Source organism: Pogonomyrmex barbatus, unplaced genomic scaffold (genome assembly GCF_055798465.1).
Source record: "Pogonomyrmex barbatus isolate J1 unplaced genomic scaffold, ASM5579846v1 scaffold3, whole genome shotgun sequence".
Lineage (NCBI taxonomy): Eukaryota > Metazoa > Arthropoda > Insecta > Hymenoptera > Formicidae > Pogonomyrmex > Pogonomyrmex barbatus.
Window position 1 is genome coordinate 35594 of NW_028297127.1, and position 11531 is coordinate 47124.

General features: G+C 34.0%; 2 protein-coding genes across 8 annotated transcripts; one reads left to right on the forward strand and one right to left on the reverse strand.

Moving 5' to 3' along the window:
* Positions 1 to 2429: 2429 nt before the first annotated feature.
* Positions 2430 to 5031, forward strand: LOC105429453 (methionine aminopeptidase 1). Its single transcript, XM_089080036.1, has 6 exons — positions 2430 to 2798; positions 3359 to 3410; positions 3516 to 3754; positions 3917 to 4139; positions 4230 to 4505; positions 4603 to 5031. Exons 1-6 carry the CDS (start codon positions 2688 to 2690, stop codon positions 4833 to 4835), a joined length of 1134 nt encoding a protein of 377 aa, XP_088936162.1. The 5' UTR covers positions 2430 to 2687; the 3' UTR covers positions 4836 to 5031.
* On the reverse strand, positions 4818 to 11458 carry LOC105429396 (uncharacterized). 7 transcript variants are annotated; one of them, XM_089080017.1, is made up of 7 exons: positions 11318 to 11458; positions 9978 to 10180; positions 9274 to 9594; positions 7947 to 8158; positions 7472 to 7821; positions 6846 to 7394; positions 4818 to 6414 (listed from the first exon to the last, which is right to left on the reverse strand). In XM_089080017.1, the coding sequence occupies exons 3-7, from the start codon at positions 9277 to 9279 to the stop codon at positions 5528 to 5530; spliced, it is 2004 nt and encodes a 667-aa protein (XP_088936143.1). In that variant the 5' UTR covers positions 9280 to 9594; positions 9978 to 10180; positions 11318 to 11458; the 3' UTR covers positions 4818 to 5527. The 7 variants fall into 7 exon arrangements, with proteins under 7 accessions (XP_088936143.1, XP_088936142.1, XP_011640652.3 ...); XM_089080016.1 differs by lacking the exon at positions 11318 to 11458 and adding an exon at positions 11044 to 11185; XM_011642350.3 differs by lacking the exon at positions 11318 to 11458 and adding an exon at positions 10951 to 11091 and having other exon boundaries at positions 6846 to 7364.
* Between the last annotated feature and the right edge of the window lie 73 nt (positions 11459 to 11531).

The following is an 11531-nucleotide window of genomic DNA, read 5'->3' on the forward strand; positions in this document are numbered from 1 at the left end:
CGCATATACATTTTTATATCAGTAAAAGAAAATCTATGCGTGCAAATGTAGCGTTAATTTTTTTAATTTGAGCAAATCATCGGTCACATTAGTCGTGTCCCGCACATTTTCATCTCGCGATGACACGTGTGAGCAGCGAACGCAAGGGAATATTCGCACGGAATGTGTCTACATGTATATTCAATTGCGACGCGTTATTCCGAACGCATGTAATTCAATTTAACTAATAAACAATTAAAATTCACAATTCGCCGAACGGAGCGGACAGTTATCGTCCTTGCGTGGAGAACGTGGAGAACAGACTGATCGTATCCCTCGCAGCAGACAGGAACGCGTTGTTCGAAAGCGCGCGCTCGTACTGGCATTATATATATAAGTCGAGAGAGAGATGGAGCGAGGGAGGGGGATATGTGTGTCCAAAGGGGATGCCAACCGGTCCCCTCCTCGCAAACTGCACAGCACGAGGGTGGCCGAGACACTGACCGAGCTTCCGCGCCTCGACAAATGGGAACGGATCTAAGAGATTTTTCATAAAGATGTACAAACATTTTTTTCTCAGAGGAAAGGAGAAGCAAAAAAGATTTTATTTAAACAATAAAATATTTTATTATTTGATAAACAATAAAATTCTTGTTAGGAATAAAAACAAAAACGTATTCTCGTTCACTGTATCACAATCGATTTAATCGCCTTTTATAATAATAGAGACTTATTGAATATTACAATTGATCTATAATTATTGTCACATTTTAAAAAGATAAACTGTAATTCGCTAACATTGTGATAATTACCTGGAACACGGAGATATTTGAAATAGGAAACACATGATCAATCGAGTAACGTTACTTGGACGTTAGAATATAATAGATAAGCTGATATGGGAACCATTCATGAGTGTTGCGTCGATAAATATTTGAAAAGAATTTAGGAATTCACTGTATTTGATTCTGCGCCTTCGAACAACACATGTTTCGTATCGTCCCACGCGACGATCCATATACTTATTGCTCAAATATCGAATTAATATGCTATTGAATCCTTACGAATCCTGTTTGCTTTAAAAATGGATAATAATGACAACATACTAAAAAGTACACATATAAAAAGTGAAAAACAAGTGTCTTTCAATGAGAAATCGAATTCCAATTTATCTTTTGACAACTTCACTTTGGTTTATTTATCATTGCGTACAATTATATAGCGGTAAGACTTGAGAGTAAGAAAATGAATGAAGTAAGATAAAATTTTTTTTACATTTTCTATACAATTTTTATTTTATAATGAGAAACATTAATTTTGCAAAAGTCGACGCTATAGGAGAATTCATTTTTAAACTCTTTTTATTCATGACACTTCTCTACTATACTATAATATAGGTAGCACTCTTTTTACTGGCTTAATTTTAATGAAATATAATTTGCTTATTTTTTGCATAGAGATTTACAACCAGAAGTGCAGCTACACAAATAGAGCTACACTAATATGTCGTGTAAATGACTTGAACTTCCGATTTTCCGTGTTATGTCGCGTTTGTATTGTAAAAAATTTAGAATAAGAAAAAGAATTATTCTGTGACGAAATATATACAGTGACAGATGTACTGTGACAGAAATAATTAAGTAAGTCATAAATAACTTCTCGAGATATAAACCGAGAGATATTAATTGATCCATGGAGTTCGTATGATTGATAATATCGTGATAATATCGCAGTAAAGAGAATTGAGGTGAAATACATATAATTGGAAAAAAAATGAAAAAAATTGTTTATTCGAATGAAAATCTGGAATTCGTTGAAATAGGAGAACTATACATTATACATACACTTGCCGACAGAGTTTACTTGTGTTGCATTTATCTCATGAGTGAAAGATTGTAACTCGAAATAAAATTGAAAGAGAGCAGCAAACATGAAAATTCTCAATTGATAAAATAGATAGATAGGTTTACCATTTCGAATTATATTGACCTGAATTAAATTGGTTTTTACACTGAAATAGTATTGAGGACCGATGATTTTATGAAAGTTCGCCATAAAGTTCGCATGATTGTTAAAATTTTGAACAATTATAATCTATGATATAAACATTAATTTTTTGGTGTATTAGCCGAGAGAAGCCTGAGAGTGATCATGAATGCGTTTTAGTTGTACCCTTATTCGCACCTGAGGTAACGTGCACGTTTTTGTGGTTCTCTTCCGTGCTAGATGCAAGAGTGAAGACGGATGATATGGACACGACTATCCAGCTTAATCACTCTTGCATTTAGCACGGAAGAGAACCACAAAAACATGTACATTACCTACGCGAATAAGGATACGGCTAAAACGCGTTCACAACACGCGCGATAACTTCCAGGCTTCTCTCTCTCTCTCTCTCTCTCTCTCTCTCTCTCTCTCTCTCTCTCTCTCTCTCTCTCTCTCTCTCTCTCTCTCTCTCCTCTCTGTTAGATAATGAATAGTTTCTCAATTAGTGACTTTTAATAGTTTTCTAGTTTATTCTAGTTTAAAGTTTGGCCCGTGTTGGCTTGGTCACTCTCGGTTCGTTGGTAGTTTTTGCTGGTGTTCAGTGTTCAACGATTAACCGTGTGATTTATTTTCGATTTATGTTCTCACTCGTCTTTCGCGGTGATTGATTTCTAGTGGCTGTACGCGACTGATAGAAAATTTTAACGAAAATTTAATTAATAATGTCAATAGCACTTGGAATGTGTGAAACACCCGGCTGTAACGCCGTTGCGAGTTTGCAATGTCCAACTTGCTTAAAAATTGGAATCCAGGGTTCATATTTCTGCAACCAAGTAAGACACGTTACAGACACGATTTTAGGTTAAATTGGTTATCTCGAGTGGGTGTCTCGAGTTTTCTTGTCTTATTCCGTATTTGTGACGTATGTCAAATGTCATTTATAATATTAATTATAGTTCAATATCTAATATCTAAATCTTTTAATAGTCTCCGGAATCCCAACTGTTAGACTTCTGTTTTGGATTTACCTCATAGATTTGTCAAGAAATTATTATTGCTATTTTATCATTCTCTATATTATAGGGTTAATTTTTATTATTATTTCTAATTCTCATATTTCTCTGCCATAATGGAACATTTTTAATTTAAAATTTTTTTTATAATAAAAAATGTGACATGACGAACCATGTGATGATCCAACTTGGCGAGAGAGAGAGAGAGATTATTCTTTCGAGCCGAATTTTTCACACAGTTACTAACAATTTTCTACCATTGATAAACTCGTTATTGAATATCTCAGATTGGAATATATATTCGCTTTTCCCGTTACATTTTTTAATTTCCTGATTTTACGTTCTCTCAAGTAAAGTAACGCTGCTTTCTAATCTTTCAGAATTGTTTCAAAAGTAGTTGGAAGACGCATAAAGTCATTCATCAATTAGCAAGTAAGTGCAACTTTGTTTTGTGCATACTATTTTGTTAGAAGTAAATTTTTTTTTTTTTTTTTTTTTTTAATTATAATCTTTGATACATCTGCTTTATATAATCAGAGGGTGAAAATGGAAACAAAATTCCCGATGCTTATAATCCTTGGCCTACCTACAATTATACTGGAAAATTACGGCCATACAAGAAGGAACAACGTAGGGAGGTCCCTGAACATATCGCTCGACCAGACTATGCCTTACATCCAGCTGGAATACCACTCAGCGAACAAGCTGTAAAGGGTTCTGGTCAGATAAAAATCCTCAATGATGAAGAGATTGAGGGCATGAGGATCGCATGCAAGGTATATAGTATGTTTAGGTGGGCTTGAATGGCATGAGTATCATGTCAGGAACAAGAACATGTTGAACATCCGTATTGTATAGATTTTATATAGTATTGTATAGATTTTATATAGTATTTTTCGTTTTTATAATACATCACGACCAGATTAATTTCTGTATAGCTTGGTCGTCAAGTCTTGGACGAAGCTGCAAGAACGTGCGACGTTGGCGTTACAACGGCTGAAATTGATAGAGTAGTGCACGAAGCTTGTATCGAAAGGGATTGCTATCCATCGCCCTTAAATTACTATCAGTTTCCCGCCAGTTGTTGTACTTCGGTCAATGAAGTAATTTGCCATGGCATACCTGACACTCGACCCTTACAAGATGGCGACATTTGTAACGGTATAATAACTTGTCAATCATCGACATAGGATGTTTTCTTTTAAACATCCTAAACATCATGCGTTATCGCTTATTATTGCTTCTTCTTAGTTGACGTTACGGTATATCACAATGGTTTTCATGGAGATTTGAACGAGACCTTTCTAGTTGGTAACGTAAAACCGGAAGTAAAAAAGTTGGTAGAAGTGACATACGAATGCTTATCTAAGGCCATCGATATTGTAAAACCTGGTGAAAAATACAGAGAGATTGGTAATGTTATTCAAAAGCATGCACAGGCACATGGTTTCAGCGTGGTTCGTAGCTATTGCGGTCATGGGATTCATCGTTTGTTTCACACCGCACCGAATGTGCCGCATTACGCGAGTAAGTCTTCTCCTCATGATGATTTTGAATGATGAATAAATTTATATTTATATTTCCGATCGAATATAATTATATTTATACAAACTTTATTTTCTAGAAAATAAAGCGGTAGGTGTTATGAAACCCGGACATTGTTTTACAATCGAGCCGATGATATCTCAGGGAACGTGGAAGGACGAAACATGGCCAGATAATTGGACCGCTGTTACATCGGATGGTCAATGGTCGGCACAATTCGAACATACGCTTTTAGTAACAGAGACCGGTTGTGACATTCTTACGAAACGGCATACGAATGACGGTAGGCCATGGTTTACAGATCACTTGTAGTAACGTATTCTTTATTTTCTTACAATATCTAAAATGAAATTCATATGAGAATCAATAGAAGAATCTAGATATATCTAATCCAAGTTACTCAACCTTATATATTCTACAAGATAAAATAACTTTCTGTTTTTGCGATTGTACAGTAATAATAACAAGAAATAAGAATAAATACGATATAATTTGGTTACCCTTTCAATTTTCTGTAGAGGCATTTGTTACGCGCACTTGCCAGTATATAATAATCTTGAATACTTAAATTCTAAGATTAAAACTGTAAGTTTTTATGAGAAGAAAAAGTTAAAGATAATAAACTAATAATTTGTACTTGATACAAAGTGTCGATTACGTATACTATGTGACATTATTATTAATATATCCATTTTTACATATATATTTTTACATACGTACTTGTCGTATGTACATAACATACATACAATGTGTGCCTTTATAAAGTAATGATGCATAAATACCTGGAGCAATATAAATAAAGTTCTAAAATCAACAAAGAACTTTCATTGATCATTTGTTAACAAGATGGTAAGTACACGTCTTCTGTGAGGATGTATGACTTTAAATAAATTATTAATTTACAATATACTATCACTATTTTTTTCCAACAATCGTCAATTATTAATGTTATATATGTACGTGCTCACGCGCGATAATAATTTTTATTTGATTTTTCCAATCTTTTAAGAATGCAAACGACTGCCAAATTCGGAAATATGGAAGTTATTGTCGCGTGACGTCGTTTTTCCATTGAATAAAGTCGCAGATTGCGTATTTTCAATTTCCCCATCTTCATTTTCATACTCATATTCCATGTCTACCACATCATCTTTTCTTACATCGCTTCGATCGTCATTGTTCATAACGTAGTCGCTTTCATCAGATACCGTAATTTGCAGAGGTAACTTCTCATCACTTTGTACCCTATGGTTTTGTTTATGGTGTTGCTGACTATTCTGACTTGATTTCGATTTATTATATTCCTGCCGTTGATCATCATCGATTTGTGACTCGACATGTTGACCTGTTATCGCGTCATCGTCATCGTTCTTATGATTAAGCGGCATTGGTTCGTCTTCCCGCATATTTTTTTCTTGTTTTCGAAGTTGGCCAATAAGACGACTATTAACGTTACCGGCAGCGGCTAGCGCGGCTAATTTTTCAGCAGCTTCTCTGTTGGGAAGTGTCGTATAGAATCTTGTCGATATAACATTATGAGGCACTTTATCGAAATATGTCTCCGGATTTCTTTGATCGATCGTTTCTTCATATTCGATATTATTCTCAGATTGTTCGTCTCCGTCTATAGGATATATAAATTCTTCGCTAGAACGCGCATTATCATTTTGTTTACGTATATCCAGTGGAGATTTTGAATCAAGATTGTAATCTGCCGTGACACTTTCGGAGGCGTAATTTTGGTCGAGTAATATCTGCTGCTGTTGCCGTTGTTGTAGCTGGTTGGTCTGTTCGTCGTAATTGAAAGAGTGCATTTGCGGTTGAGAAAAGCTTGTCGCCACGTCTGGTTCAAGTGTTTGGCCAAATTGCTGCTGAAGGACATGATGCTGATCTGATAATGATAAGAATTGATATAATTAACAGATATAATTTTACTTCATTGATATAATTGATAATTTTTACTTCAGCATCTATACACAAAATTTTATGTAAAATTCATAAAAAAGAGAAAGAAAGAAGCAATGATTGCAATTGTTAAAATTTAGTTAAAATAATAGATAGCAATGGATCTTACCAGAGCGCGAAATTTTGTCTCGATAAATGTTTCAATCTGAACATCGATTCGAATGAAAATTTGAAATGAAAATTTTGATTTCACAAATTCCAAAAGAATAGAAAAACACGACACACGCGAAGAAATGTTATCGAATGAATAATAATAACTTGTATATTCTCATTTTCTATGACGCGATCTGTGCAATATTGCATATTTTTTTCCTAGATCGAGCTTTATCTAGCGTATGCCGTATAAAGATCCGATACCTGTTGCATATCGCTCCGCAAGTTTGTGTGGGAAATTATTCAATAGATCGTAGAGTTGTGTAGCTGACAACGGTGGTCCTGCTGGAGCCGGATGACCTACGTGAAGATCCGTTGGTATCTGTTGCGCAATGGTATACGGTGGTGTCTGCTGAATAACAGTGGAAGGAAATCCAATATTTAGGGAACCGTGAAGATTTGTTTGAAGGTTCATTGGCACATTTGATTGACCAAATTGCAGATTCGAATCTATAATACTCGTATCTGAATTAACAGGATGATTTGCGAAAAGCTCGTTGGATTGCGGTTGAGGATTGTTAATTATAATCGAGTATAATTTCGTTATATCTAAATCCTGCGGTTGAAAGGTAGTCGGCTGAAAAGTTGGATATTCCTTTAGAGTCACATCGTTGCTCTCTGTAACTTGATATTGATGTTGCGACGGAATCAAACTCGTCGCTGTTCTTTGTGATGGTAGATTATCGCTAATGGTGGCTAATCCAAAGGTGATTCTTCTAGAGTCTGTACAAAAGTAAGATCCGCGAGAGTCATCTAAATTTTGACATCTTAGCCAAAATCACAACAAAAAAATGAGTATGACGTAATAAAAATGAATTTGTTTTTTTTACTTTGCATAGGATTATGAAAATTGAGATCGCTCGAATACGGCCGATGATTCGCAATATCTTCCGCATTGTGACCCGTATTGTAAGGCTTATCTGCCGGGCTCAAATTTGGTGCCGGGATCGTATGGATAGGTCCTTTGTCATCATCGACACTCCCTCGATGAGTAGATGGCAAAATTGATAATTCTGGTTTATATTCCGGACTATATTCTGGTACTTTGTTTATAGAATAAAATTCTTTAATAGGAGCACGTTGTGGTAAAATTGCACGGTTGTTCGGGGTGGATATTGCTCGCATTGGAATTTGATTCTTCCAGTTGGTCGACAAAACATTGTATATCGGTCGACGAATTCTGAAAATTGAAAATAGCATTATCCTCTCTCCCTCCCCCCCATACACACACACACACACACACACACACACACACACACACAAAATGTAATGGAGAACAAATATTTGAAACCTGTAAATTCTTACCTATAATTGACATGCTTATAAGGTATTCTCTGATGAGACAGACTACCACCGATATGAATGGTATTCCCCATAGATATTCTTTGATTGACAGGCCGAGGCTTTTTTAATACCAGCGTCGAACCATATGATGGGGTTAACGGTCTCCTAATCTTATTCTTTGCTTCGGAAAAGCAGATGCACACGGCGAGGAGCCAGCAAATCCAACTGGTTGTCTACAATTTGATTCATACAGAGTACACCGAATTGATTCTTCTCGGAAAACAACCTTCGAAAAATTTCAAGAGAGATTACTCTCTCATAATTTTCTAAGCGAAACAAAACGCTTTTTACTTTACGGCATCACGTATAACTCTTTAGGTCATGTCATATCCATTACGCGACACGAACAAAGAGCATGTATACACGTGTACGCGTGCTGGCAAAACCAAAGAGAAAATTGCAGCAAATCATGAGAGCGCTAAATGTGGGACATTGTGCCACATCGACTCGCGGGAAAAGTCCCGCGAATATAATGAAAGAAGAAGCGAAGAGTAAAAAAATATACGTGAAAATTGAAAAAATGTCACTGACCTGATAAAAGTTTAAGATTTTTAGAACTTTAATTAAAGTTAAAGAACTTTAATTTTAAACGACATCGCCGAACAAATCTTGATCCACTCTCGATTATACAGCGAGCGGATCAAACGAGCGGAACAAGGCCGATTGTTCCACTTTTGGATAAATTTAATTACTGTACAAAGCTATGAGTAGGAGAAAAAGAATGTGAAAGAGTGAGAATAATCGAAAGAGATTTATCGAAAGATTGAAAGATGCAACAACTCGTATCCTCAGACAAAGATTTTGACTTTCAAATCATCTCTCAGACGATATCCATTGTTAAGTAGTCTCTATTAAATTCTATGTCTATATTAAATTTGAAAATATAAATCACATCGAATTGATATCAGTTATCATACTTTAATGTAAAATGAAGAGAGGAAGGGAGAGTTATTTATGAACAATATTTATCAATCTATACAGCCTATAAATTCATTGTTTATGTAAAATTATGATTATTTTACAAATTTGTCAATAAGAAGGTGTATCACAGGTTCTAACATGCATTGCCTTAATTTGTTTTCTATCTCGAATATAAACTCGATTTTAAACTTGATATATAAAAATTTACTTTAAGATAAATTTGTTATACAATAATATATCATAATAGATTTACAGGAATCTTTTATAAATATCTTCTGTAACTGCTGAAGAAATCGTATAATGACATGTTAAATGTACTTTGAATGAACAGTGTCTAATTTTTTTGTATAACACACATAGGTCTTACCTTCATAATAATTCACGCTCTTGTCAATTATAATATGCAAAACTGCACTATTTCTATTATTAGAAATGTCCTTTCTCCTCTTTATTTCTTTTCTTTAATTTACGAGAAATTTAAAAATATATGAAAAAAAAGATAGTTAACGTAATTTTACGTTATATAAATAATCAAATATGAATTGCGCGCGCGATGACTGATTGACCGAGGAAGCACAACGCGTTCTGCAGGCAATTAGGTCATTGTCCTTCATTTATACTCCGAACCGGCGAATGTATCATCCAAGACTAAAAAAAGATCTCCTACCTCGCCAATCCGCAGCAATTTCTTCGAAATTATTGGTAAAATTAAAGTAAATTAAATAGAAAAAAAGTAATTATATATATATATATATATTAATGCAATTTTAAACGATATTTCTCTCGCCAAGAAAATTCTCATATAATTTAAATTCGTAGTAAATTATATTATTGCGTCAAAGAATTTTCATTGCATGCTGTATCGCATGCTGCTAAATTATTGCTATAAGCCTTTATAACGATATTAAAAGAAACTTTTCATAATTCAACATTTAAATATAAATTAAATGCAATGACAAATATTACAAAGAAAAAAAATAAGAATTCTCAAGATGTTTGTTGAGAAAAAATATCATCTGCGAGCATATGTGTTCATGTATGCTTATGAAAAAAAATTAGGATCTTTCTTACTTCAAATCTTGTGTGTCCATTCGTGAGACTGCAACCAATTTGATCGAAGGCGTAATCTCACGCCGGTCACGCTCTCGCGACGTTTTCTCTCCATATCCTCATACCGGATTCGCTTGGGAATGCAGTCGTTGATGCACGGTTGAAATCCGTGCGCGTTGCGATCCAATGACCCATATATAATTGTAAAAAATGCTCGCGAAGAACTAAGAAAAAAGAATTAATGACAGCATAAAATTTCATCTTTACTTTTTTTTTACCTAACGTATTGTAAAGGACACTTAAAAATTTTTGCGTCATATATATTTTGTATGATTCTTATTCGTTTTTATATTATATTTTTCTATTTTCTATTTCAATTCTTCTCAGAAAAGGAGAAAGGGAAAGATAGATGTATGTATTTACTTGTCTATATTTTTACAAAAGCTTGGTATGTGCATGCGTGTACATACATATAGTCTAGGATATTGTTAATTGTAATACACGATGAGGTATTAAGATTCTTGAAAAAAATAAAATTGCTTTTTAAATCTAAAAAAAATTCTTTATATTCTCTTATTTAAATAACGGAATTTTTCATCATTTATTTTGCCTCCATGTCTTCGATTACATTACGTTGTATTGTATATTTTGTTAAGGAAATTAAGATTATACGTTTAATTCTCGTCTTGAGAGCCAAAAGATATAAAAATTCTGTAAAATCAATTTTTCAGAATAAATTTTACCGCCCATTTTTGTGATGTGTTATATGTTAAAGATAACGAAAAGTTAAAAATTAGAGACGACGAAACAATTGCTTTTATCGATAAGAAAAAAGTTCTGGATCCATTTTATGTGATATGATGGATTGTTTTGTGATTGAGATGAAATTCGTATAGGTGTATGTATGTATAATTCAAATTTTAACCCATTTTTCCTATACATGCTCTAATTAAGTGTCAACTGAAATGGAGTCTCTTTCGATACACATATGTACCGTTTAATAGCGTCCACAACGGTACAATGTAACGGTAATTAAATACAGTTGGCTAATCAAATTGACCAAATATATGTATATTTAATCTCTCACTCGGATGATAACAGATGATAATTAAATGAAACTTTCGCTGTAGCTAACGATATGCGATAATGCGTTGATAATTCTTTTCGTGCTATCGCAAAACCGTGGTTAGGTAAAAATTTATCGCCTCATGTGCAAAAAATTGGTCGTCCTTTTCATGAAAAAACGATTAGCAGAAATGATCAATTTATAATAAATAAGATATGCAAACTCGTACCTAACTACACCTAACTCGCGAGTATTGCACGTTTTACACATTACTTGAAATTTTATTTGAAATTACTTGAAATTTTGTTGACTCTTTTTCCAAAAAATAGCATTGTGGCGACCTGCAAATAATTCTACTGATTACGAATATCTTAATTCCGATTTTAATATGATTTTCTCTGTATTTTAGTTGTAATAAAGTGATTGCGAATCCATAGTTCGCAGCCAGCCAGCAGAGGTCAGCCATGATGAAGTGTTGTTCCCTTTGTCGATGTAAAGGTTAAATTTGA

Coding starts and splice junctions, on each gene's coding strand:
- LOC105429396 (XM_089080017.1), bottom strand. Junction 7,822..7,946: donor TATAAGCATGTCAATTATAG/GTAAGAATTTAC, acceptor TTCAATTTTCAG/AATTCGTCGACCGATATACA. Junction 7,395..7,471: donor TTTTCATAATCCTATGCAAA/GTAAAAAAAACA, acceptor GTCAAAATTTAG/ATGACTCTCGCGGATCTTAC.
- LOC105429453 (XM_089080036.1), top strand. CDS start 2,688: ATGTCAATAGCACTTGGAATGTGTGAAACACCCGGCTGTAACGCCGTT. Junction 2,799..3,358: donor GTTCATATTTCTGCAACCAA/GTAAGACACGTT, acceptor CTAATCTTTCAG/AATTGTTTCAAAAGTAGTTG. Junction 3,755..3,916: donor GCATGAGGATCGCATGCAAG/GTATATAGTATG, acceptor ATTTCTGTATAG/CTTGGTCGTCAAGTCTTGGA.